General features: G+C 41.4%; 1 protein-coding gene across 4 annotated transcripts; it reads left to right on the top strand.

The window, feature by feature from the left end:
- Positions 1 to 451: 451 nt before the first annotated feature.
- On the top strand, positions 452 to 21,514 carry Gpat4 (Glycerol-3-phosphate acyltransferase 4). 4 transcript variants are annotated; one of them, XM_028316464.1, is made up of 10 exons: positions 452 to 592; positions 7,254 to 7,366; positions 8,445 to 8,581; positions 8,965 to 9,070; positions 13,240 to 13,476; positions 16,403 to 16,639; positions 18,948 to 19,063; positions 19,442 to 19,582; positions 20,069 to 20,278; positions 20,888 to 21,514. In XM_028316464.1, the coding sequence occupies exons 2-10, from the start codon at positions 7,262 to 7,264 to the stop codon at positions 20,973 to 20,975; spliced, it is 1,377 nt and encodes a 458-aa protein (XP_028172265.1). In that variant the 5' UTR covers positions 452 to 592; positions 7,254 to 7,261; the 3' UTR covers positions 20,976 to 21,514. The 4 variants fall into 4 exon arrangements, with proteins under 4 accessions (XP_028172265.1, XP_028172262.1, XP_028172263.1 ...); XM_028316461.1 differs by lacking the exon at positions 13,240 to 13,476 and adding an exon at positions 11,973 to 12,209 and having other exon boundaries at positions 20,888 to 21,023; XM_028316462.1 differs by lacking the exon at positions 13,240 to 13,476 and having other exon boundaries at positions 20,888 to 21,023.
- The last annotated feature ends 3,435 nt before the right edge of the window (positions 21,515 to 24,949 follow it).

The following is a 24,949-nucleotide window of genomic DNA, read 5'->3' as shown; positions in this document are numbered from 1 at the left end:
AACTCCCAGTGGATCCTGGCTGAAATGATGATACAGGGTGTCCCATAATGGGTGATTCTAAGTGCTATGGGAAGTAGCTTTTGACCTACCCCTAAAAATATGAAAAAGAAATAGTACAGAAAAAAAGTACAGTTCATAATTATTTTTAGGGGTAGATCAGAGGTCAAGCTACCTCCCTTTGCAGTTTGATTTGTCCATTCTAGGACATCCTGTAGGTAAAGCATAGCGGAGAAGAATTGAAAAACATCTCTAGTCCCATCTTTCCGCTTTGGTGGAAACCGGGTCTAACACAAGGACCTGTTTAGCCCAAAGTTTAACTGGCAGATAATGCTCAATGGCAATTAGTTCCCTTTGCATTAAAGAATAAATAAATAAAACACACCACGAATGTCTAAATCAAAATGATGTGTTTTTTAATCTCGATTTTGTATTAAAAAGCCGTATTAATTGTTGCAGTATGGCCGCCAACACATCGAGGTGGCGAAGAAGATCAGCAGACTCGACAGTTCCGATGAGGATGAAGGTGCCACCACTCCGCCTGTGCCAAGCGACAAGCCACCATCAGCTCTTATCAAGGAGAACGGACTCAATGGTACGTGACTATTCCCACCTCTCTTTCCCACCGCTGCAACTCCTGTGTAGCCAGGATCTACAACTTGAACGCCAATAACCACCATAACAAGGTCAAGTTGGTCCCGGGGGAAAGTTAAAAGGACTCAATGGTACGTGACTATTCCCACCTCTCGTTCCCACCGCTGCAACTCCTGTGTAGCCAGGATCTGCAGCTTGACCGCCAATAACCCAACCAGTGAAGGTCAAGTTGGTCTCGGGGAAAAGTTAAAAGGACTCAATGGTACGTGTGAAGATGTTCTGGATTCGACTCCAGTGGCGGCAAAATGCCTGGATGATAGAGCTTGTTCTAATCTAAAGGTTATTATTTCAAACTAGCGGCCGCCCGCGACTTCGTACGCGTGGATCCCGTATTACCCCCTTCATCTATATTACGCGGTATAGATTTTTTCATACAAATGTTTTTCCCGCTAATTCCCGTTCCCGTGGGAATTTTGCAATATCCTGTTGTAACTAAGCTTTAAGTTTACTAAGGTACCTGCATGCCAAATTTCAAGCGTCTAACTTAAGCGGTTTAGATTTTTCATACAAAAGGATTTTCCCGCTAATTCCCGTTCCCGTGGGAATTACTAAGTATACTATAACCTGCCCAGGAGTATGAAGAATAATTGTACCAAGTTTCGTTAAAATCCGTCGAGTATTTTATGTTTCTATAAGGAACATACAGACAGACAGACAAAAATTTTACTGATTGCATTTTTGGCACCAGTATCGATCACTAATCACCCCCTGATAGTCATTTTTAAAAAATATATTTCATATACAGAATTGACCTCTCTACAGATTTATTATAAGTATACTCGTAGATTAGACGATTTCAGCAGGACGACGTCAGTCGTCCGTACGCAAAACGAAAACAGTTAACATGGTTTGGAAATAAACATTGTTAACAGAGTTATTAATATGCAAAGAGAATACATTGTAATTATCAATAATTGAGTTTTACTCATCGTGCATGAATAAATGAATTGTTCATTATTTAAATCATCATCACCTTCAGGTCATTTAGCAGGAGCACAATTTGTTTAACTTACCAGAGACAAATGAAGATTTGGCATACACCCCACGCTCTACCCAGACGGGTTGGGGAAGGTCTGATAATCGCATATTTTTATTTACATTCACGAAAAGTATAGAACTGGTCCTTTGCTTCGTTCGTTTCAGCCAAATGACGTCCACTGCTGGACAAAGGCCTCCCATAGGATTCCATAACGAACGGTCCTTCGCTGCCGCATTGAGGTCCTTCACCAGATCGTCAGTACACCTGGTGGGGGGCCTGCCCACGCTACGTCTTCCGCCGGCCCGTGGTCGCCACTCGAGAACTTTTCTGCCCCTCTGCCGGAATACAGCGATAAATTATAATAAATAGAAATATTACCTATTTAAAAACTTAAGTATGATTTACATTTTAAACAATAGACCATCCAAGACGGTTTATTTCAATAATAACATTGCTATTAAGTTGTTTGTCATGCCAACATACAACGTGGTTACACAACTCACATGACAAATTGTCTTATTTCCAGCACGTTTACGTAGTTACATATGATTTACATACATACATTACATACATTAAACACATGAAAAGCATTGGGGGAGGCCTATGTTCAGCAGTGGACGTCGTCGACGTAAACATTGTTCTTGAAAATATACTTAAACATACATTAAACACATGAAAAGCATTGGGGGAGGCCTATGTTCAGCAGTGGACGTCGTCGACGTAAACATTGTTCTTGAAAATATACTACCTGTTACTACGTGACGTGAGGAGATCCGTAAACGAACTAAAGTCGCTGACATAGCCCGACGGATTAGCAAGCTGAAGTGGCCAATAGGCAGGGCACATAGTACGCAGAACTGACGGCCGATGGGATGGGGCAGCAAGGTTCTGGAGTATAGGCCACGTACCGGAAAACGCAGCAGTGGACGTCCACCAATAAGATCCTACGACATCATAAAGGTAGCAGGAAGACGCTGGATGCAGACCGCTACCAACCGGGGTGATGTGGACATCATTGGGGGAGGCCTATGTTCAGAAATGGACGTCCTGTTGCTAAAATGATGATGATGATTACCTGTTACAATAGCATTAGGTTAACTTCGAACTTCTCCTATGTTCTTCTGATTAATTTCGTTGCGGGTCCAATGACAGTTAAACTTTCCCCCGGGACAAACTTGACCTTCACTGGTTGGGTTATTGGCGGTCAAGCTGTAGATCCTGGCTACACAGGAGTTGCAGCGGTGGGAACGAGAGGTGGAAATCCCGTAATCATCATTATCATCAACAGCCCTTTACAGCCCACTGCTGGACTATGAGCCTCCTCCACTTTAGTGGAGGGTTTTGCCATAATCTCCACGCTTAGCATACGGATTGGAGATCGCAATAATCCTGTAATAGCATTAGGCCCGCCATACACGGACAGCTCGAGCAGTTAGTCAGTGATCAACATACACGGACCACTTGTAGTCAAGAGTCAACAGCTTGAAGCTGCCAGTGATAACTGCTCGAGCAGTTGGTATTAACTGCTCAACAAATTACAAGCGCGTGCGCCCTGGAATGAAGAAAGTGGGCGGAGGTAACTGCGCGAGAGCTGTCGACAGCTCGAGCTGTCAGTGTATGGCTGGCGACTGCTTGACCGCACGATGAAAATTCACCGTGCTGTCGACCGCCCGAATCAGTTGCAACTGCTCGAGCGGTCCGTGTATGTTTATCATTGGCTAACTGCTCGAGCTGTCCATGTATGGCGGGCCTTAGGCTAAATTTCAAAAAGTAACTAATGGATTGTTGTTGTCTTTCCAGGTACAAAAATGACAGTAATAGAGAGAGATGAGATCCTCGGACCCTCGCCGGAGTTAAACTACAAGCGGAGCTCCAGCCAGGAGCGCGTCAACGGACACAAGCCTCAGGAGAAGGTGGGTCTTGGAGAAACCAGTTTCAGCCAAAGGACGGTCATAAAATATGAAGCACATCATCAGGTCATTTAGTCTCCACTGCAGGACAACGATCCTCTAAAGCCTTTCCCCATGTACCTATTTCCACTAAGACCGGTCCTGGGTTTTCCGCGACCTTCATTAAATGGTAGACCCACCAAGCGAGAGGCCTCCTCTCATCTTCCATGATCGCGAACTTTTCTGCCCCAAAGGCCATCAGGTGCGATTGCGGTCATATACCTGCCTTGTCTCAAAAACCTAAATCTTAGGGCATAATCTATCGTACTGGAAGAATTTAAAGCGAGCCAAGAGCGTGTCAACGGACACAAGTCCCAGGAGAAAGTGGGTCCTTGGAGCAAACCATTTCATCATCAGGTCATTCAGTCTCCACTGCAGGAACACGATTACACGACCCTCTAATTCAGCGAAGGTTGAAGTTGAGGCTCACTAGGAGAAGGTGGGTTTTGGAAGAACTTAACGCCGGGTCTCAGGAGAAACTAGTCTTGCGTTAATGTTCTATGTACCCTAGATGGGGCAGAGGGTGTACACAACAGTCATCCATCGCGTTCGGTCTTGAGCTTCGCGTTTTGCTCTCCAAATCTTGCCGATCTTCTTCGTCTCGTCTGCTACAGTGCGCCGCCAAGTTTGCTTGGGGTGACCACGTTTCCTTTTAACGAGGGGGCGGAGCCCCAGGGGAAGGTGGGTCCTGGAGGAACCAGTTTCAGCCAAAAGATGACTAAAGACTGCCAAGAATTTCCATAACGATCGTCCCTATGCTGTCAGCATGGTCTTCAGAAAACATACTCATTTTTTTCTGTGCTTTTACATCCCGTCTGGCCAACGTGGTGAGTGTAGACTGGTAAAGGACATCTGTCTGCAGTGACCTGATGATGACAAAACAAAGTTTCTTCAACTGAATGTGAACTTTTCTAAACCTTCTCTTGCTTTCTTGCGCCGCCTTCTAATCAGTAGGTATTGGCCCATTTATTATCCCAAAGCAGTAATACTGAGACGTGTAAAAGCGCATTTTAAAACCCTATTTGCAGAAAATAAATGACTTAGGCCCAGAACAGACGTTGAAACGCAACTGCAAAGAAACTGCAACTTTCTGATCATTCTGATGAATGAAACTGAAACTGAGTTTCAAACTGATCGCGTCATGTGTGGTCTCTCAACGGAGGCTATGGCAGAAACTTAGATGCAACTCAAAAGTAACTAGCAGTTGCAGTTTCGTTGCAGTTGCGTTTCACCGTCTGTTCTGGGCCTTATAGACTCCTCTACGACATCCAACCTTACGTAAACTTTATAGTTCTGCGTTCTCGCCAGGTCAACCTCGAGTTCCACCTGTCCCACTGCTTGGATCTGGTGAAGGCAGGCATGGAGTCCATCATTGAGGATCAGGTTACCTCCGTCTTCGAGGCTGAGGAGTTGAGGAGCTGGAACCTCCTCACGAGGACTAACAGGTGAGATTGTACTGTAAGCTATAGGTCTATAGTCTGGTCTGTGAGCACGTAGAATTTTGTCCAATGACCCCTAGCTACCCATCCTTATCACTCGCGCGTAATTATATTGCTGTCGCGACTGTGCGACGGGCGCCCGCAGTGAGTGTGCGAGCGCGACAGGAATATAATTACGCGCGAGCGATAAGGATGGGTAGCTTGGGGTCATTGGACAAAATTCTACGTGCTCACGGACCGGGCACTAGACAACGGATATAAACATACTTAAATACAATCTTTTTGTAAATACATATATCCTATATTATAAATGCAAAAGTTTTTAAGGATATTTATTTATTTTATTTTATTATATTATAGTTATNGGATCTACAGCTTGACCGCCATAACCCAACCAGTGAAGGTCACGTTGGTCCCGGGGGAAAGTTAAAAGATCTCAAACTTAATGGTACGTGACTATTCCCACCTCTCGTTCTCGCCGCTGTAACTCCTGTGTAGCCAGGATCTACAGCTTGACCGCCAATAACCCAACCAGTGAAGGTCAAGTTGGTCCCGGGGGAAAGTTAAAAGGACTCAATGGTACGTGCGAAAGATGTCCTGGATTCGACTCCAGTGGCGGCAAAATGCCTGGTACAGCTTGTTCTAAAGGATCGTTCAAATTAGACGATTTCAGCAGAAGATTAGTCGCCCGTACATGGTTTGGAAATTCACATTGTTAACAGTTATTTATATGCAAAAGTGTACAGTAGATAATACATCGTAATTATCAATAATTGAGTTTTACTTATCGTGCATGAATAAATGAATTGTTAATTATTTAAATCATCATCACCTTCAGGTCATTTAGCAGGAGCATAATTTGTTTAACTTAGCCTAGGCGCAGACCATCGATTTTTCGTTGGCCCATAGTTTAGTCGGACAGTTGATCAGTATGGGCATGTATGGAAGTGCGCACATTACACCGATTTGATTTGCCCGATTTTTTAAACAAATTAAAATTGGGCCCAATTATCGGCCAACTAAAAATCGGTGGTCTGCGCCTAGTCTTACCAGAGACAAATTGAAGGTTTGGCTGTCCACACTATCCAGATGGACTGGGGAAGGATAATCGCATATTTTTATTTACATTCACGGAAAGTGTAGAGCTGATCCTTTGCTTCGTTCGTTTCAGCCAAATGACGTCCATTGCTGCACAAAAAATAAAAAAAAATCAAAATCAAAAAATATATTTATTCAGTTTAGACCACAAGTGGCACTTATGAACGTCAATAGAAAATAATAAAAAAAGAAAAAGGTAGCCCTTATGGGGCACTTTACATGTCTCCTTATCTTTTGGGCCCTACCAGCGCTTCGAGACAAACATATGGCAAGTGCTGAGAAGAAACGCCGGAACAAACTCAGTCACCACTTTTGACAAAGGCCTCCCATAGGATTCCATAACGAGCGGCCCTTCGATGCTGCATTGAGGTCCTTTACCAGATCGTCAGTCCACCTAGTGGGTGGTCTGCCCACGCTACGTCTTCCGGCCCGTGGTCGCCACTCGAGAACTTTTCTGCCCCATCGGCCATCATCTCAACGAGCTATGTCATATTCTCCTCTGCCGGAATACAGCGATAAATTATAAATAGAAATATTACCTATTTAAAAACTTAAGTATGATTTACATTTTAAATAATAGACCATCCAAAGACGGTTTATTTCAATAATAACATAACATTGCTATTAAGTTGTTTGTCATGCCAACATACAACGTGGTTACACAACTCACATGACAAATTGACTTGTATTTCCAGCACGTTTACGTAGTTACATTTATGATTTGTATTCTTGTAGACTTCATAGTAACCCCACAATACATTAAACATACATTAAACACATGGAAAGCATTGGGGGAGGCCTATGTTCAGCAGTGGACGTCCTATAGCTCTGATGATGATGACATTAAACATTGTTCTTGAAAATATACTACCTGTTACTACGTGACGTGAGGAGATCCGTAAACGAACTAAAGTCGCTGACATAGCCCGACGGATTAGCAAGCTGAAGTGGCGATGGGCAGGGCACATAGTTCCCCGTTCATCAACAACCCTTTACAGCCCAGTGCTGGACTATGAGGCTCCTACACTTTAGTGGAGGGTTTTGCCATAATCTCCACGCTTAGCGATCGCAATAATCCCGTAATAGCATTAGGTAAAATTTTTAAAAGTAACTAATGGATTGTTGTTGTCTTTCCAGGTACAAAAATGACAGTAATAGAGAGGGACGAGATCCTCGGACCCTCACCGGAGTTAAACTACAAGCGGAGCTCGAGTCAGGAACGCGTCAACGGACACAAGCCTCAGGAGAAGGTAGGTTTTGGGGCCTGTTCCAATTTGATCACCTGGGTGATCAAAATCCAAGTGATCAAAGTGGAATAGACCTGTTTTGGGGCCTAATCCAATTTGATGACCTGGATTTGATCACCCAGGTGATCAAAGTAGACTCCAAGTGACACTTTGGTGTCCTTTGATCGCCCATGGATAAGAAGTCCACTTTGATCACCTAGGTAATCTGGTCTATGTGGGACCAAAGGACACCGAAGTGTCGCCTGGAGTCCTCTTTGATCACCTGGGTGATCAAATCCAGGTTTAATTAGTGGAAGATCGGTTTTGAGAGCTCATCCTCATCAGATCATTTTAGGCTCCACTCCTCTCCAATTTACCGGAGGCAAATGGAGGATTTGGTCTACACTCCCCAGTCACAGGCAGTTGGGAGTAATTTTACAAATTATTTTAATTATATTAAGAAAATAGAGGAACTTTATGCTGAATCAAACCTGGCTGGCCAGGTCCTGCACCGACTAGCCCTCTAATTGACCAAAGGCAAGTGGGGGATTTGGTCTACACTCCCCACGCTGGCCAGACGAGTTCTGAGGCTTGATGTCCGCATATTAGTCCCTTAACGTCATAGCAGACTTATCAACTCGGAAAGGGATCAACACCGTATCGCTTTCTTTTCTTTCGCGCGCGGTCAACCGCGAGGCGAGGCGTTAACTTTACGGTGCGTATAAGTGTGCGTTGCAGGAGTTTCATACAAAGAATACTGACCGCCTCGAGTTGATAGAAAGAAAGAAAGATACATTTATTACAATGGACATCACACAAATACAGGCAATTACATAGACATGACAGTGGCACATAATAATGGAAGAAGAAAAAATAAAAACAAGAGTAAACTGAGCAGTGCCACCCATTCACCAACAAGATGCCCACTGCAACGGGACCCCACTCAGCATATGCCGTGGCCCACGGTGACGAAGGCCACACGGCGCTGGTTTTCCGTGTGCCCCATGTGATACGGTTACGATCCCTTTCCGTATCTTCCCTTTAGTCGCCTCTACGACATCCGCCTTACGTAAACTTTATAGTTCTTTTGCGTTCTCGCCAGGTCAACCTGGAGTTCCATCTGTCTCACTGCTTGGATCTGGTGAAGGCAGGCATGGAGTCCATCATTGAGGATCAGGTCACCTCCGTCTTCGAGGCTGAGGAGTTGAGGAGCTGGAACCTCCTCACGAGGACTAACAGGTGAGATTGTACTGTAAGCTATAGGTCTATAGTCTGGTCTGTGAGCACGTAGAATTTTGTCCAATGACCCCTAGCTACCCATCCTTATCACTCGCGCGTAATTATATTGCTGTCGCGACTGTGCGACGGGCGCCCGCAGTGAGTGTGCGAGCGCGACAGGAATATAATTACGCGCGAGCGATAAGGATGGGTAGTTTGGGGTCATTGGACAAAATTCTACGTGCTCACGGACCGGGCACAAGACAACGGATATAAACATACTTAAATACATTTNATACAATCTTTTTGTAAATACATATATCCTATATTATAAATGCAAAAGTTTTTAAGGATATTTATTTATTTTATTTTATTATATTATAGTTATTACTACATCCTTCCAGGCAGTACGAGTTTCTAACATGGCGTCTAACCATCATATGGGCTATGGGTTTCATAGTGCGCTACTTCTTCCTGCTACCGTTGAGGATACTCATCTTTATATTCGGGGTAAGTTTGTTATATGTATAACTAAACTTCTACTACATATTGATTTTGTACTTTTGGCACTGTTGAAAAAAATTTTCGTTTTGTACCTTATAAGAATGAGATAATATTTAAAAAAAAAAAATAGGTACTAATACAAGAAGATAGGTACATAATTCATTTTGTACCTTAGCATAATGAGTTAATAATACTATTTGTAAAAAAAAAGAAATCATTAAAATATTAATTTCATTTAGTAATATTTGAAAAGTACTATTACATAATAGTCCAGTAGAATTAGCTTTTAAATCGGAAATAATTCCTACAAAAGATTTTATTGCTTTAATGGCTTCATTGGTTGCCCATTAAGACTCACCTAAGTTTTCGACTTCGACGGAGTTGTGCTTAAGTAGTGGGGGCCCCCGAAAGGGGCGATTTTTCGGTTTTCTAGTTATACCGCGTAAAGGACTTACCCTATCGAAAAGTGGTCTTCCTGATGATTGAAGGGCATTTAATTCTGCATTAAATAAGACCAAATTCATATGTTTTGAACAAACCGTTCTCGTGCAAATGTTCGGCAAAGTAGAAAATATGTGTATAATTAATGACCCTCTCCACGTCCAATGGCTCGTTACCCGCAGGCTTCCAAGTCTTGAAAAGGAGCGCCTCAACCAGTGTAACCCTATCAAGGCATACGAGCTGGATTCGCCGATCCTTGTTCGTCCCAGCCGTTCCTTAACTGCGGTTGCTGCACCTCTTCCTGGCACTCACCTGAACGACTCTGTGTTACCTACTGTGGCTGCCCCTCTTCCTTGTATCCTCCTGCACGACTACGTTGCCTAGCCGTATGCCTGGTCTAAGGTTTGACGCCAAAAATCAACAACAACAAGTTCATATTAAAACGCTGAAGAGTTTTTTGATTGTTTGTTTGAACGCGCTAATCTCAAGAATTACTAGTTTGATTGAAATAATAATGTTTGTGTTGAATAGCTCATAAATTGAGGAAGGCTATAGGATATATACAATCACTCTACGACTAATAGAGCCGAAGCAGTAAAGAAAAATGTTGCAAGCACGGAAAATAGTATTTAAACTATTTTCACGCGTGGGAAGTTGATTTTGTGGCGTCGAACCTTGGACCAGAGGCATACGGCTAGGCAACGTAGTCGTGCAGGAGGCTGCAAGGAAGAGGGACAGCCACAGTAGGTAACACAGGGTCATTCAGGAGAGTGCAAGGAAGAGGTGCACCAACCGCAGTTAAGGAACGGCTGGGACACACAAGGATAGGCGCATCAAGCTCGTAAGCCTTGATAGGGTTACACTGGTTGAGGTGGCCCTTTTCAAGACTTGGAAGCCTGTGGGTAACAAGCCATTGGACGTGGAGAGGGTAATTAATTATACGTATATTTTCTACTTTTCCGAACTTTAGCGCGGGAACGGTTTGTCCAAAACATTTGAATTTGGTCTTATTCAATGCAGGATTAAGTGCCCTTCAACCGTCATGAAGACCACTTTTCGATAGGGTAAGTCCTTTACGCGGTATAACCAGAAAACCGAAAAAACGCCCCTTTCGGGGGCCCCCACCACTTGAGTACAACTCCGTCGAAGTCGAAAACTTAGGAGAGTCTTAATGGGCAACCAATGAAGCCATTAAAGCAAAAAAATCTATTGTAGGAATTATTTCCGATTTAATCAATTTTTGTGTTTAATTCTACTGGCCTATAAAGATTATTTTCAAATTATACCTTATAATAAAGAGGTAATGTTTGAAAATCATCATTTAATTTTGTCAGAAAATATTTCGGTAATTTTGAACCACACCTGAAAAATGCAAAGGTCAAATAATTTTCTTTGCTTTGACCTTGTGGCAATATGGCCAATTTCCTCATTGTAATTATTATTTTAACCTTACATTACGAACCACAAATTAATGAAATGATCCTTTCTGTTATTTTTTTATATTTTCTCTATGTATCTTGAGTTAAAAATGTTTTTTTTCGCAATACGACACACAAATTAGGTTATTTACTTTGTTTTTTTTTTTATTTGCAATATTATTTTTCTTTTCCTGTATTTTTGTTTACGTGAAGTTTGTAAAGTAATTAAAATACTATTTTATTAATAAATCGTTCGCGTATGAAAAAATACTACAACTGAAAAAATTGGATATCAAGCCCATAGTAAAGAAATCTTGTACTATAGGCACCAGACAACTGATATAAACATGCTTATATACTTTTGTAAATAATCAAATTTATAAATCGTAAACACCCAAACAAATATTGTTTGTTTTGCGCGGGTATTGAACCCGCGACCTCTGTTGTAGCAGCAGAGGACTATCGCGATATTAATTTGAAATATAGTTCCAAAATACTGAACTGTCCTATCCATGACATTGACAGCGGGGCGCCACCGTCAATACCGGAACGCTGGTTCCGATTTTTGCCCTGTCATTGAGTTTGGTGGGACAGTTCAGCGTGGGTCATCTATATAATGATTTAGCTGGCACATTCAGCGTCGAATAGTTCGTGATACCCAAAGTAGTCAAAAAGTTCGCAACACGTCTTTGTTACAATGAGGGCTATCGTTTTTATACTTAACAGTTGGCACCCCTGGCGATTGACAAGACCTTACTCTACAGTGGCGCCATCTTGATGAGTGCAAATGCGATAGTCCTCCTACCACTTTAGCGCTCATTGGAATAAGGTTGTCTTGTCAACTTTTTGCCCACTTTGGGTGTCACGAACTATTTGACGCTGCTGTACTTAAATTATCATTATCTCTCTCTTTTGCAATATAAACACTTTACAAACTTCACAATCCTATTCTTTTTCACGTGTACTAATAATATTTTTTCCACTCCCCACTAACACTGGCAACATCGGACCAAAAACTACCAAAACCTACCAAAAACTGGCAACACCAGCTGCTGACTATGCTATCGACGACTACCCTCGTAAATTTCCTACCTGAAGGAAGGATACGGAATTTCTTCGGCAGAATGTCCTACAAGATGTACATGAGAATCTTGATAAGGAGTCTTTCATTCGTCGCTACATACCACGATATGCAAAACAGGCCGAAAGCGAACGGATTCTGTGTTGCCAATCACACGAGTGTCATCGATGTTGCCATGCTCAGCGTGAATACGTGTTTCTCTTTGGTAGTATTTTTTATTTATAAGGAGTCTGTGTCGGGTATTTGTATTTAATTTTAGCATGTCTTGTGACGTCACCGCCATCATGGGTTAATGTGGTGCATTTACAGGGACACATTGTCTGGGGTGATGTTTGACGAAATTTAGACTTTATCTGCATTTATTTAAAGTTTTTTGTTGGTAAAAGCGAAGTATTCAATGATATTTTTTTCTAATTTTCATTCAGTACATGTATTATGGTTTTTACAATTATACAATCATGGTTTGTTTAAGAACAATATCTCCATATAAAAATTTAGTTAAGTCTAATAAAAATAATTAAATTGGAATGACTTTAGAATTTATAATGCGGGTAACTAAATTATTTTTAATTGGTCATGCCTTGCAAGTGTGTATGAAATTCACATAGCTAGCTTGTACGTGCATTTAATGGGACGTGTATAAGTGTCCTAAAAAAATTATATAACAATAATATTCTCCTAAAAAGGCTGCACGCTTCATATAAGTAGAAGATGTATAAGTGCGCTTTTTAGCCTGTATACTATTATTTCCTATAGACCGCCTTAAAAATATAAATGCACTAATTTCCTTACTTACATGTATTTAGGAATAGGGATGATGACTGGGTAATGAAATCGAAATTCTATTTAGTCCGTCAGAGATAATAAAAAAAAATTGTACACATATTTTTGAATTTTTTTCATAATCGCATGATTACAGTATTTGAGTTGAAATATCGCGTGCCTGCCTTGTCTAGCATATAAAAAAACATACTCAAGCGTGACGTAACGCGCCATTTCAACTCGATGTAGCACTGTTATTATTTAATTATGAAAGAAAATAAAAAATATGAGTCTAATATTTTCTAATTATCTGTCTGACGGACAAATAATTGAAATTTTTTCATCTAGCCTATTGTATAAGTGTTCTTACAAAAGCGTATTTTTCGCAAAAATGTTACCAACAAATCCCCAACCAAAAACTCCCTATCTTTCGTCAAGCACACCCCTCATACTTCCCAATGTGTGGGCTATAGGTGTGGTGGCTGATCATAAGTACCGCGTGCATCGGTACACTCCCGGACGGACCTCTGAAGCAGAAGACCAACTATACAGTCTCCATAATGTGCTTCAACTTCCTATCGCGGTGCATATCGGCGGTGGTGACGCACCACGACGTGCACAATAAGCCGGCACGCGGAGGCATCTGCGTCGCCAACCACACGTCGCCCATCGATGCCCTCGTGCTTATGTGCGACAACTGTTACTCGCTGGTAAGTCAACAGGCTTTAGTGGACAATAAAAGTAATAAAAAGTGTGTATCCAAACTTTGGTGGACATCAAAAACTTTGGTGGACATCGAAAAACACTGGTGGACATCAAAAAGTGTCTATAAAGACTTTGGTGGACAACGTAAGTATTAAAAGTGTCTATAAAAACTTTGGTGGACATCAAAAGTGTCTATACAGACTTTAACATCAAAGGTGTCTATAGAGACTTTAGTTTACAATGAAAATCAGAAGTGTCTTTCAGGACTGTAGTTGACATCAAAAAGTGTCTTTAGATACTTTGGTGGACAACTAACATCAAAAAAGTGTCTATTGAGACTTTGGTGGCAGACAATTAGACACTGAATGGCATTTTGACAGCTCTTAAAGTGCCCCCAATCATATTTAGACACTTAGACACAGTCTAGTCTATAAACTCAAGTGTCTTAATGACCTCATCTTGTGGCGTTTATAAGCAGCGCTATAAAAGGTAAGTCACTATAGATACACACTCGCTAGCTCTGACAACACACAGCAAAAACACTCTTATATCGTCCAAGCTAAGGCACAGTCTCCATCGCGCTTCAACTTCCTCTCGCGCTGCATATCGGCGGTGGTGACGCATCACGACGTGCACAACAAGCCGGCGCGCGGAGGCATCTGCGTTGCCAACCACACGTCGCCCATCGATGCCCTCGTGCTTATGTGCGACAACTGCTACTCGCTGGTAAGTTTCTAAGTAAAACTGTGTCTATACAGGCTCTGGTGGACATCTAAAGACACTGGTGGACACCGAAAGACACTGGTGGACATCAAAAGACACTGGTGGACATCAAAAAGTGTCTATAGAGACTTTGGTGGACAACGTAAGTAATAAAAGTGTCTAAAGACACTTTGGTGGACATCAAAAAGTGTCTACAGAGACTTTAGTAGATAACTAACATCAAAAAAGTGTCTATTGATGACATCTAGATACTAAATGGCATTTTGACAGCTCTTAAAGTGCCCCCAATCATATTTAGACACTTAAATAATGCTTAGATCTCAAGTGTCTTAATGGCCCCATCTTATGACGTTCATAAGCATTTAAAGGTAAGTTACTATAGATACACAATCGCTAGCTCTGATAGCAGCGTCACAGTAAAGTCACTCAGAAGGCACAGTCTCCATCGCGCTCCAACGTAGGTAAGTCGCTATAGATACACACTCGCTAGCTCTGACAGCAGCGTCACAGCAAAGTCACTCTTAAACCGCCCGCGCTAAGGCACAGTCTCCATCGCGCTTCAACTTCCTATCGCGGTGCATATCGGCGGTGGTGACGCATCATGACGTGCACAACAAGCCGGCGCGCGGAGGCATCTGTGTCGCCAACCACACGTCGCCCATCGATGCCTTCGTGCTTATGTGCGACAATTGCTACTCGCTGGTAAGTTTAGTGGACAACTGCTATCCAAAAAGTGTCTATACAGGCTTTGGTGGACATCGACAGACACTGGTGGACATTGGTGGACATCGAAAGACACTTTGGTGGACATCAAAAAGTGCCTAAGAGACTGGTGGACAACGTAAGTATTAAAAGTGTCTATAAAAATTTTAGTTGACAACAAAACTCCAAAAAGTGTCTATTGATGACGTAAAATCTTCACCCCAGTGGACATCTAGACACTAAATTGCATTTTGACAGTTCTTAAAGTGTCTACAATCATATTTAGACACTTAGATATTACCCAAATAGTCGCAGTGTCATCATCTCAAGTGTCTTAATGGCCTCATCTTGTGGCGTTCATAAGCAGCGCTATAAAAGGTAAGTCACTATAGATACACTCTCGCTAGCTCTGACAGCAGCGTCACAGCAAAGTCACTCTTAAACCGCCTAGTGCTTAAAAAAGTAAGTCACTATAGATACACACTCGCTAGCTCTGACAGCAGCGACACAGCAAAGTCACTCTTATACCGCCCGCACTAAGGCACAGTCTCCATCGCGCTCCAACGTAGGTAAGTCGCTATAGATACACACTCGCTAGCTCTGACAGCAAAGTCACTCTTAAAACACTCGCGCTAAGGCACAGTCTCCATCGCGTTCCAACGTAGGTAAGTCGCTATAGATACACACTCGCTAGCTCTAACAGCAGCGTCACAGCAAAGTCACTCATAAACCGCCCGCGCTAAAGCACGGTTTCCATAATGTGCTTCAACTTCCTATCGCGCTGCATATCGGCGGTGGTGACGCACCACGACGTCCACAANAATTGGTCTTGCCCTGCAAGTGTGTATGGAATTCACATAGCTAGCTTGCACGTGCATTTTATGGGACGTATAAGTATCCTAAAAAAATTATATAACAATAATTATCTCCTAAAAAGGCTGCACGCTTCATATACTTGGATGATGTATAAGTGCGTTTTTTAGCCTGTATACTATTATTTCCTATAGACCGCCTTAAAAATATAAATACACTAATTTCCTTACTTACATGTATTTAGGAATAGGGATGATGACTGGGTAATGAAATCGAAATTCTATTTAGTCCGTCAGAGATAATAAAAAAAAATTGTACACATATTTTTGAATTTTTTTCATAATCGCATGATTACAGTATTATATTGAGTTGAAATGTCGCGTGACGTCACTTTTGAGTAAAATACCTGCCTTGTCTAGCATATAAAAAAAACCTACTCAAGCGTGACGTAACGCGCCATTTCAACTCGATGTAGCACTGTTATTATTTAATTATGAAAGAAAATAAAAAATATGAGTCTAATATTTTCTAATTATCTGTCTGACGGACAAATAATTGAAATTTTGTCATCTAGTCTATGTTCTTACAAAAGCGTTTTTTTCGCAAAAATGTTACCAACAAATCCCTAACTAAAAACTTCCAACTATCTTTCGTCAACCACACCCCTCATACTTCCCAATGTGTGGGCTATAGGTGTGGTGGCTGATCATAAGCACCGCGTGTATCGGCACGCTCCCGGACGGACCTCTGAAGCAGAAGACCAACTATACAGTCTCCATAATGTGCTTCAACTTCCTATCGCGGTGCATATCGGCGGTGGTGACGCACCACGACGTCCACAACAAGCCGGCGCGCGGAGGCATATGCGTTGCCAACCACACGTCGCCCATCGACGCGCTGGTGCTTATGTGCGACAATTGTTACTCGCTGGTAAGTTTCGTGGACAACTGTTATCCAAAAAGTGTCTATACAGGCTCTGGTGGACATCAAAAACTTTGGTGGACACCGAAAGACACTTTGGTGGACATCGAAAGACACTGGTGGACTTCGAAAGACACTTTGGTGGACATCCAAAGACACTTTGGTAGACATCAAAAAGTGTGTATAGAGACTTTGGTGGACAACGTAAGTAATTAAGTGTCTATAAAAACTGGTGGACAACATACAGACTTTGGTAGACATCAAAAGTGTCAATAGAGACTTTGGTGAACAACGTAGGTAAGTAATAAAAGTGTCTATGAAGACTAGTGAACATCAAAAAGTGTCTATCAATGACGCAATGAGGGTTTTCGCCATTAAAAAATCCGCCAGATGGCAATACGTAGACGCGAGGTCCAAATGCTGCATGATTGGTTATTTTTGACATGACATTGACAGATATGTCAAAATCCACCAATCATGCAGCATTTGGACCTCGCGTCGATTTTTCAATCGCGAAAACCCTCATTGGCACTTCAGTGGACATCTAGATCAGCGTTGCCAGACGTCCCGATTTTGGCGGGACGTCCCGATTTTTAAATCAAAATTAAATATCCCGCGCGGGACAGGCTCGGTCCCGCTTTTCGGAGAGACTCTCACTTCACCAGACTGTTGTTTGAAACGCCATACTTATTATTCTAAAGAATAAAACATTTTTTTTTAATTTCGATTTTTCTTTTTTTTTTCTTTTTTATTCAAAAGACGAATTTAACGATAGATTAAATCTGATTTAGAATATTTTTTTTTGTTAAAATACATTTTCTATGGCTACTTTTGCTATCTATTGTCACGTAAACGTAATTTTAAGTCAAATAAAAAGATAAATATTTGAAAACCTTTGATTTTATACGTTTTTTTACTATGTCCCGCTTCTGACGGAAGAATCCCGCTATTTTCACTCAAAAAGTACCAAAGTCCCGACTTGGCGAAAAAAAAAACTGGCAACGCTGATCTAGATACTGAATGGCATTTTGACAGCTCTAAAAGTGCCTACAATTTTATTTAGACACTTTCATATTAGTTTTTAACTATTCGTCAACGATTACATAACAATCTCCAACGCAGTATCGGCAGCAGCTAAATCAAGGCTGCAAAGGTAAGTGAACGTTATTTTGCTGGGCATAAAGCTGATTTTAAACTGGTATGTGTCGGTCTAGTGCATGTTGGGTTTATTATAAGACTGAAAACATTATTGGGTAGTTAACACCAACCAATGAATAATAATAATAACATTAAGGCCCGATTCGACCAAACTTTTATCCGAGAATAACTCCTGGTATAACTGGCACATTGACAGTTTCAGCAGAGTAAATACAAATGAGTAGGTCATCTTCATAGAAACGCACCGAGCGCGGTTTGTATGTAAGCGCGTCAATACGTATGCGGCGCGCACGCACACACTGACAAAATGTGCGTGGATTAGCGAGGAGCTGCCCCGAATTTTGTCAGTGTGTGCGTGCGCGCCGCATACGTATTGACGCGCTCACATACAAACCGCGCTCGGTGCGTTTCTATGAAGATGACCTACTCATTTGTATTTACTCTGGCTTCAGTATGGAAAATATGTCAAAATGACAAGTTTATTCTGAGATTAATATTTACTCTTGTTGGGTCGAATCCACCTTAATAATAATAACTAATCAACATTTAGAACTTAGCGCATCTAAACAAACATAACTAGGTTAATAAATCTTAATGTAATTAATTTATTTAACCTTAACTTCTTGGTGGTGTCAACTACTCAATTTATATTCATAGATGTACATAATGTACTTTATTCGAGGTGAATTTATATTATTTTGATCCCAATTTTAAACTTCTCTCGTATACAGTTTTTGACATTAATAAATTATACTTTTCAGATGTTTTTCTTTATAACAAACTTAATTGCAATATGATTATCTTTTTATTTCATCAATAAAAAACTATGTAGTCTTAAAAATACTAAATTTTCTGTTTCATTAAAACTTTTTTCTTTTATAAAACAAATCAGAATTTTTTAAATAATCTTTTTCATACCCCATCTTATATTATCTCAAGCTTTATTTAGGCAGTATGTGGCGTCTTCAAACATAAGAAAACCAACGTACCATTTCTGGCCATTTATTGGGAAATTTGTGACGTCTTAGTTAAAGAATCCATTGATCACACACTTGGTGCAATAACGTCATAAGTCCAAAAATTTATTTTTTGACTTCTGACGTTATTGCACTGTGTGATATGACAGATTTCGGGCAATATGTGACGTCAAATATTGCAGATCGGGCAAAGGCACGGCGGTTTCCTGGGTCTGCTACAGAGGGCGCTAGCGCGCGCCTCGCCTCATATCTGGTTTGAGCGGTCCGAGGTGAAGGATAGGCACGCTGTTGCTAAGAGGTGAGTTTTGAGTGGTACAGAGTCGGCTAGATAGTTCTTGATACCCAGTGACCAACAAGTTGACAACACAACCTTATTACTGTTGTAACAAAGACATGTTGCGAACTTATTGGCTACTTTGGGTGTCACGTACTTCTTATCGTGTCGACAAAAAACCTTATACAGTGTCAGCACAAAACTCCGCTACAAGAGTGGCGTTATCAGTAGCATTAATTAAATCTTCCATCATGTGCTTCATCGACTGGGGAACAAAATCGCACTTTCACTCTAAGTTTGCCGACGTTTGTGGCGAGCTTTTCACAATAAACAAAAACAAACATTATTATTTTTTTGTACCACTGCTGCAAGGGCTATAATGATCCTGCATTTGTCCCACAGGCTCAAAGAGCACATATCCGTCGCGGACAACCCTCCCATCCTTATCTTCCCGGAGGGGACTTGCATCAACAACACCTCAGTCATGCAGTTCAAGAAAGGCAGCTTCGAAGTCGGAGGCACCATCTACCCTGTCGCTATCAAGTAAGTTTTAGCTGCTATTCGTCATCATTTCAGCCATAGGAACGTCCACTGCCGGACAAAGGCCTCACTCAAGAATTTCCATAACGACGGTTCTGCGCTTCCCGCATCCAGGTTCTTCCTTGCTTCAGCAGATCGTCGGTCCACCTAGTGGGAGGCTTGCTACGTTTTCCGGCCCGTGGTCGCCACTCAAGAACTTTTCTGCCCCCAACAGCCATCAGCTCTACGTGTTATGTGCCCCGCTCACTGCCACTTGATTTTAGCAATTCTTCATGAGTGAGAAGTCAGAGTAACGCCCGTTTTTACAAACGACGCTTGCTTATGTGAAGCAGCAAATTTAACGCTGTGTTGAATAGAGCTCTGTGATTGGTTCGTTTCACCCTGTGCGTCCATGCGCACTGTGAGACCTCATATTGTGAATACGGACTTGAGAAACCGTCTTAAAAAAGGAAGAGGTTACTAATCCAACCATGTTTTTTTAAATTACAGATACGACCCTCGCTTCGGCGACGCATTTTGGAACAGTTCACGTCACGGCATGCTGCACTATTTACTCAACATGATGACGTCATGGGCGATTGTGTGCGACGTGTGGTATCTACCAGCCATGCATCGAGCGCGAGATGAATCTGCAGTAGACTTCGCGAATAGAGTAAAGGCGGCGGTCGCAAGGCGCGGTGGCCTGGTTGATTTACAGTGGTGAGTTGTTGACTGGCATCTATGATATTTGAGAATGCTGATTCTCAACCTCTTTCTTTCTTTCCCCATGTCTTACTCGCCCTCTCACATGTGCTCTCCCTCGCACTGGTGCTTCGATATCTCTCGTTGTCTCTGCCAACATTACTCTTACCTTTTCGAGCCCCTTAAATTTTTTCTCTATAACTGTTCCTGTCCCTCTCTTCCTCCTACCATAATTATCCCCCCCCCCATCCCCCTTACGCTCTCCACACCTATCTCACACTCGCTCGCTCTTTCTTTTTCACACATGCTTCCTTTCCTCTCTTACTAACTCCGTCACTCTCCTGGGCCACGAGGAAAAGCTAAAGCCTGGTCTGTGAGCACGTAGAATTTTGTCCAATACCCTAAGCTACCCATCCTTATCGCTCGCGCGTAATTATTTTGCTGTCGCGACTGTGTGACGGGCGCCCCGCAGTGAGTGTGCGAGCGCGACAGCAACATAATTACGCGCGAGCGATAAGGATGGGTAGCTTAGGGTCATTGGACAAAATTCTACGTGCTCACGGACCAGGCTTTAGTACCTATCGCTACAATTTACAAGATGAACTTAAATCATAATTATTGTTACAGGGACGGCCAACTAAAGCGAATGAAGGCGAAAAAAGAATGGCGGGAGCTACAACAGGAGGAATTCAGTAAACGGTTAAAAGGCGAGTAGAACCGCGCGACGATACAGCGGAGCTGTGACACGCCGTGCGGAGCTGTGACAGTACGCGGTGCAACGCTGTGACATCACGTGACGAGGAACTGTTACAGTAACAGTGACATGACGTGTCGAAGATTTGACGGTGACCTGGACCTGTTATAATAACAGTGTCGCTGTGAAATCACGTAACGGGGAACTGACAGTGACCCGTACCTGTTATAGTGACGTGGAGCTGTTACAGTATGTGTGACAGTGACGCGGATCTGTGACGAGAAGTGTAACGGTGACATGGAGCTGTAACGACGTCACGTGGAACTGTGTCAGTGACGCGCAGCTGTGACAGAACGTCACGTGAACTGCGGAGCTACCACAATACGTGTTGCGGACTGTGACTGTACGCGGCAGTGTAACAGTGCGTTATTCTGTGACTAAGTGATTTAGTGTTGTGACTTTACCGGACGCCATATTGGATTGAAGTTTATTTATAGACGCTATGGCGAGGGATTTTATGGAGAGCATTCTGTTTAAGACACTGGTTTTAGCATCATCAAGCTAAGAAACTTACAAAAGATTGTGAAAGGAGTTGATTTCTAAATTGTGTCAATTGACAATTTAAAAAAGTTTAAACTTTAAAGTACATAATGTTTATATCCGTTGTCTGGTACCCATAGTACAAGCTTTGCTTAGTTTGGGACTAGATGGCGCAATCGGAATAAAAATGTCACAACATGAACCGACACACGCCTGTTAGAGTTCAAAATGTAATGGCGGTCACTTAAATGCTAGATCTAGCTTGTTCACCATAAAATCGCTCGTTAAAGTTTATTTATTTGTAGGTTAGGAAGAAGTCTTAAAAACTGCCTTTAGTTGTAATGTTTTTATTTTGCGCCGAAAATGTTTTTTTTTTTCAAAAAAATCTTTTTTGTGCAATCTTGAGTTACGCCACTATTTGTGATGATGACAATTTATCATTTTGTGATTTTTAGTGGCAATAAAATCTAATTCTTTTTAAAGTAAGTAAGTAAGCCACGATAGCCGAACGGTAAAGGAGTCGGACTGGCCGACTCGTGATCCGGGGAACGCGGGTTCGGTCCCCGCCGCCGCTCGACTATTGTAGTGAGCTCACTCGTGATACAAGCATATTTAGCTTAGTACGAGGGGCTAACGGGAATATTAGTAATTTGTGTAACAATAACAAGTTACTATCTTTAATAAAAAAGGTTATCAGTAAAATATCATAAAATATTTTTATTTCTTACATTTTCGGTGCAAAGTATACTATGAAATTTCTATTCAAATATTCGTGAATGTAAATTCAATATAAGCCTTCTGTTCAGTGTAAATCTATTGAAAAAAATAAGGCAATATAGTTGTCACCTTTCTTGGAACCTTATTGCATTGTCTTAAGGTTAAAAACGTTTTTTACTTGCTACGCCTCTTAAAGGTATACTATAATTGTGATTCGATTGGCCTATTTGAAATCGTTTAAAAAAATCCTGTCCTTTTTTAACTCTTAAAAATCGTCTAAAGCGGCACAACTGAAAAAAGTAGTTTTCGAAAATAATATAGCATTTAATAAATTAATGTTGTATTTTTAAGCATTTACTCTGCACAATTATGTAATGTGCTATAAATTTTTTTTATAAATATATTACTCAATTTTTCCATTTTTTGAGTTGTGCCACTTTTGCTTATGAAACTGGCGAACTGCAAGGCAAGAATGTCAAGAGTTCGACTCCCAGTGAAGTCAAGCAACGTTCTGGAGCTGATTGCGGGGCAAATTGTGATTATTTATTGTTTAGACATAGATTTTTTTACGGGAGCTTTAATTTTCAATATGGCGTCTCCTTGGACGATGAGTGATGGACGGATGACGCTGGGTCGTTGGATCGTTTTTAAAGGGAATATATTTCCCACCATATTTTTAACCTTATTCGCTTGTCTCAAGGCCCTTAAACAATGATTTTGAACATTATTATTCTCTTTCTTTTCTTTTTTACAAATTCTTTTAAAAAAATCTTACAAATCGTCATTTTTTTCAAAGAAAATAAACAAAACATTGCTCTTTAGAAGCCTTTACATGTCTCATAATCTTTTTGTCCTACCAGCGCTTCGAGACCAACATTTGGCAAGTGCTGAGAAGAAGCACCGCATCAAACTCAGTCACTACTGTCTACCGGTTTAAATAAATAAAAAAAAAACGGTAAATCTAATTCAAATAAAACAAAGTCGTGTTAGTTAATTTATAATTTAAGAACGGCTGGACCGATTTTAATGAGATATTAATAACCAAAACGATGCCAACGATCCAGTGTCAAAATATCAGCAAGGTTTTGTAGTCAGCGGCGATTAGTACTAAATTCAATGACCAATCATCATCACCAGTGGCCTAATTCACGTATTTTGACAGTCAAGATCTCGCTGACGTTCTGAAGTCGTCCCATTGAAAAACAGTCCTAAATCCGTATTCACAAGGGTCATTTTGATAGAACGATTACTCGATAGGATCGCAACTCAGTGTTTTGTTGTCGTTGAAGTTTTGTTACGTGAATAAGGCTACAGGTCATTTAGTCCCTCTACATTTTCTGCATACATGTAATTCAGATGCCAATGCAAAATAATGATGTCATAGAGCTGGTCTGATGATGGAGCCAGAAGGTGGCCATAGAAACTGACGAAACGATGGAACCCTATCGAGTTTGGGTTCGTTTGATCTCGTTCAAGTACTCTGGTCTTGTGATATCCAGATTCTGATCTGATGATGGAGCCGAAGATGGCCATCATAAAAGCTTGTTTTAAGATATTATTAATTATGAGGGGGTCAAAAGTGGCTCCAAATGGTTCGTGTAATATGGCACGGTGCTGCTCGCCAGTTCTGTTACTTGAACTTGGCTTGATACGCTACCGCGTGTCTAAAGTCGCGTGTAATAATATTGCTGTCGCGCTCGCACACTCACTGCGGCCGCCCGTCGCACAGTCGCGACAGCAATATAATTACGCGCGAGCGATAAGGATGGGTAGCTTGGGGTCATTGGACGAAATTCTATCTGCTCGGCGACCGGACTTTAGATCAATTTATTTTGATTGATTTGGTCATTGACATTTGTCGTTTTAGACGCCGCTGACCACGAGGTCTTGGTACGGATGTGTAAGCGTACCCTAAAGCTGTATTCACATTGTTACGAGGCAAATGTTCCGTATCAGTGTGAATGCACCTTAATGAAGTGTGAAGCAATAAATATATTTTTGGATTGCTCATCTGTGATGGAAATATTGTGGAACGATGAATTTGATTATTGTAATAAATGTTGTATTATATTCTTGAAGACAATTTTATTGTTATATTTGTCCACCTTCCTCCCTTTCAAGCTATACTAGTCCAACGGTGTCGGCATCTGTCATTTTTGTAAAGGTGACTGACTGACTGACTGACTGACATAGTGATCTATCAACGCACAGCCCAAACCACTGGACGGATCGGGCTGAAATTTGGCATGCAGGTAGGCGGTTATCACCATAGCTGGGCACCGTTAATCAAATAGTTAACTTCGTTAATCGTTAATAAAAAAATTAACTTCGTTAAACGTTGAAACGTTACATTTCGCAAGATTTAACGCAAGTTAACGTTAATCGTTAATCCGTTAACACATAATAATAAAACGAAAAAAATAATTGTATTCAAGGTTCAAATAATTTCGAAAGATTGTACCTATCGCGCATGGAATTAATTCCTCTTTTATGTTTGCGCTACAAGCTTTCGAAATTGGCTCCGACTCTATCTGGCAGAATCTCGTTACGCAGAAACTCATTTGGCATAACTCACTTGGCATAATCTTCTTTAACCGAATATTTATAAGGCATAAACATTGTCAAAAATAATCATCGTTTGGTAGAATGTTTATATACCCGAATTTTCAATGGCATACTTTTAAGATAGCAGAATTTTATTTGGCATAATTTCGATTAGCATAATGTTTCTTTAGCAC

Source organism: Ostrinia furnacalis, unplaced genomic scaffold (genome assembly GCF_004193835.3).
Source record: "Ostrinia furnacalis isolate ACB-3 unplaced genomic scaffold, ASM419383v2 OfSCF5710, whole genome shotgun sequence".
NCBI classification, from domain to species: domain Eukaryota; kingdom Metazoa; phylum Arthropoda; class Insecta; order Lepidoptera; family Crambidae; genus Ostrinia; species Ostrinia furnacalis.
The sequence above is the reverse complement of the archived record's forward strand: the minus strand, read 5'-3'. Positions and strand labels throughout refer to the sequence as shown.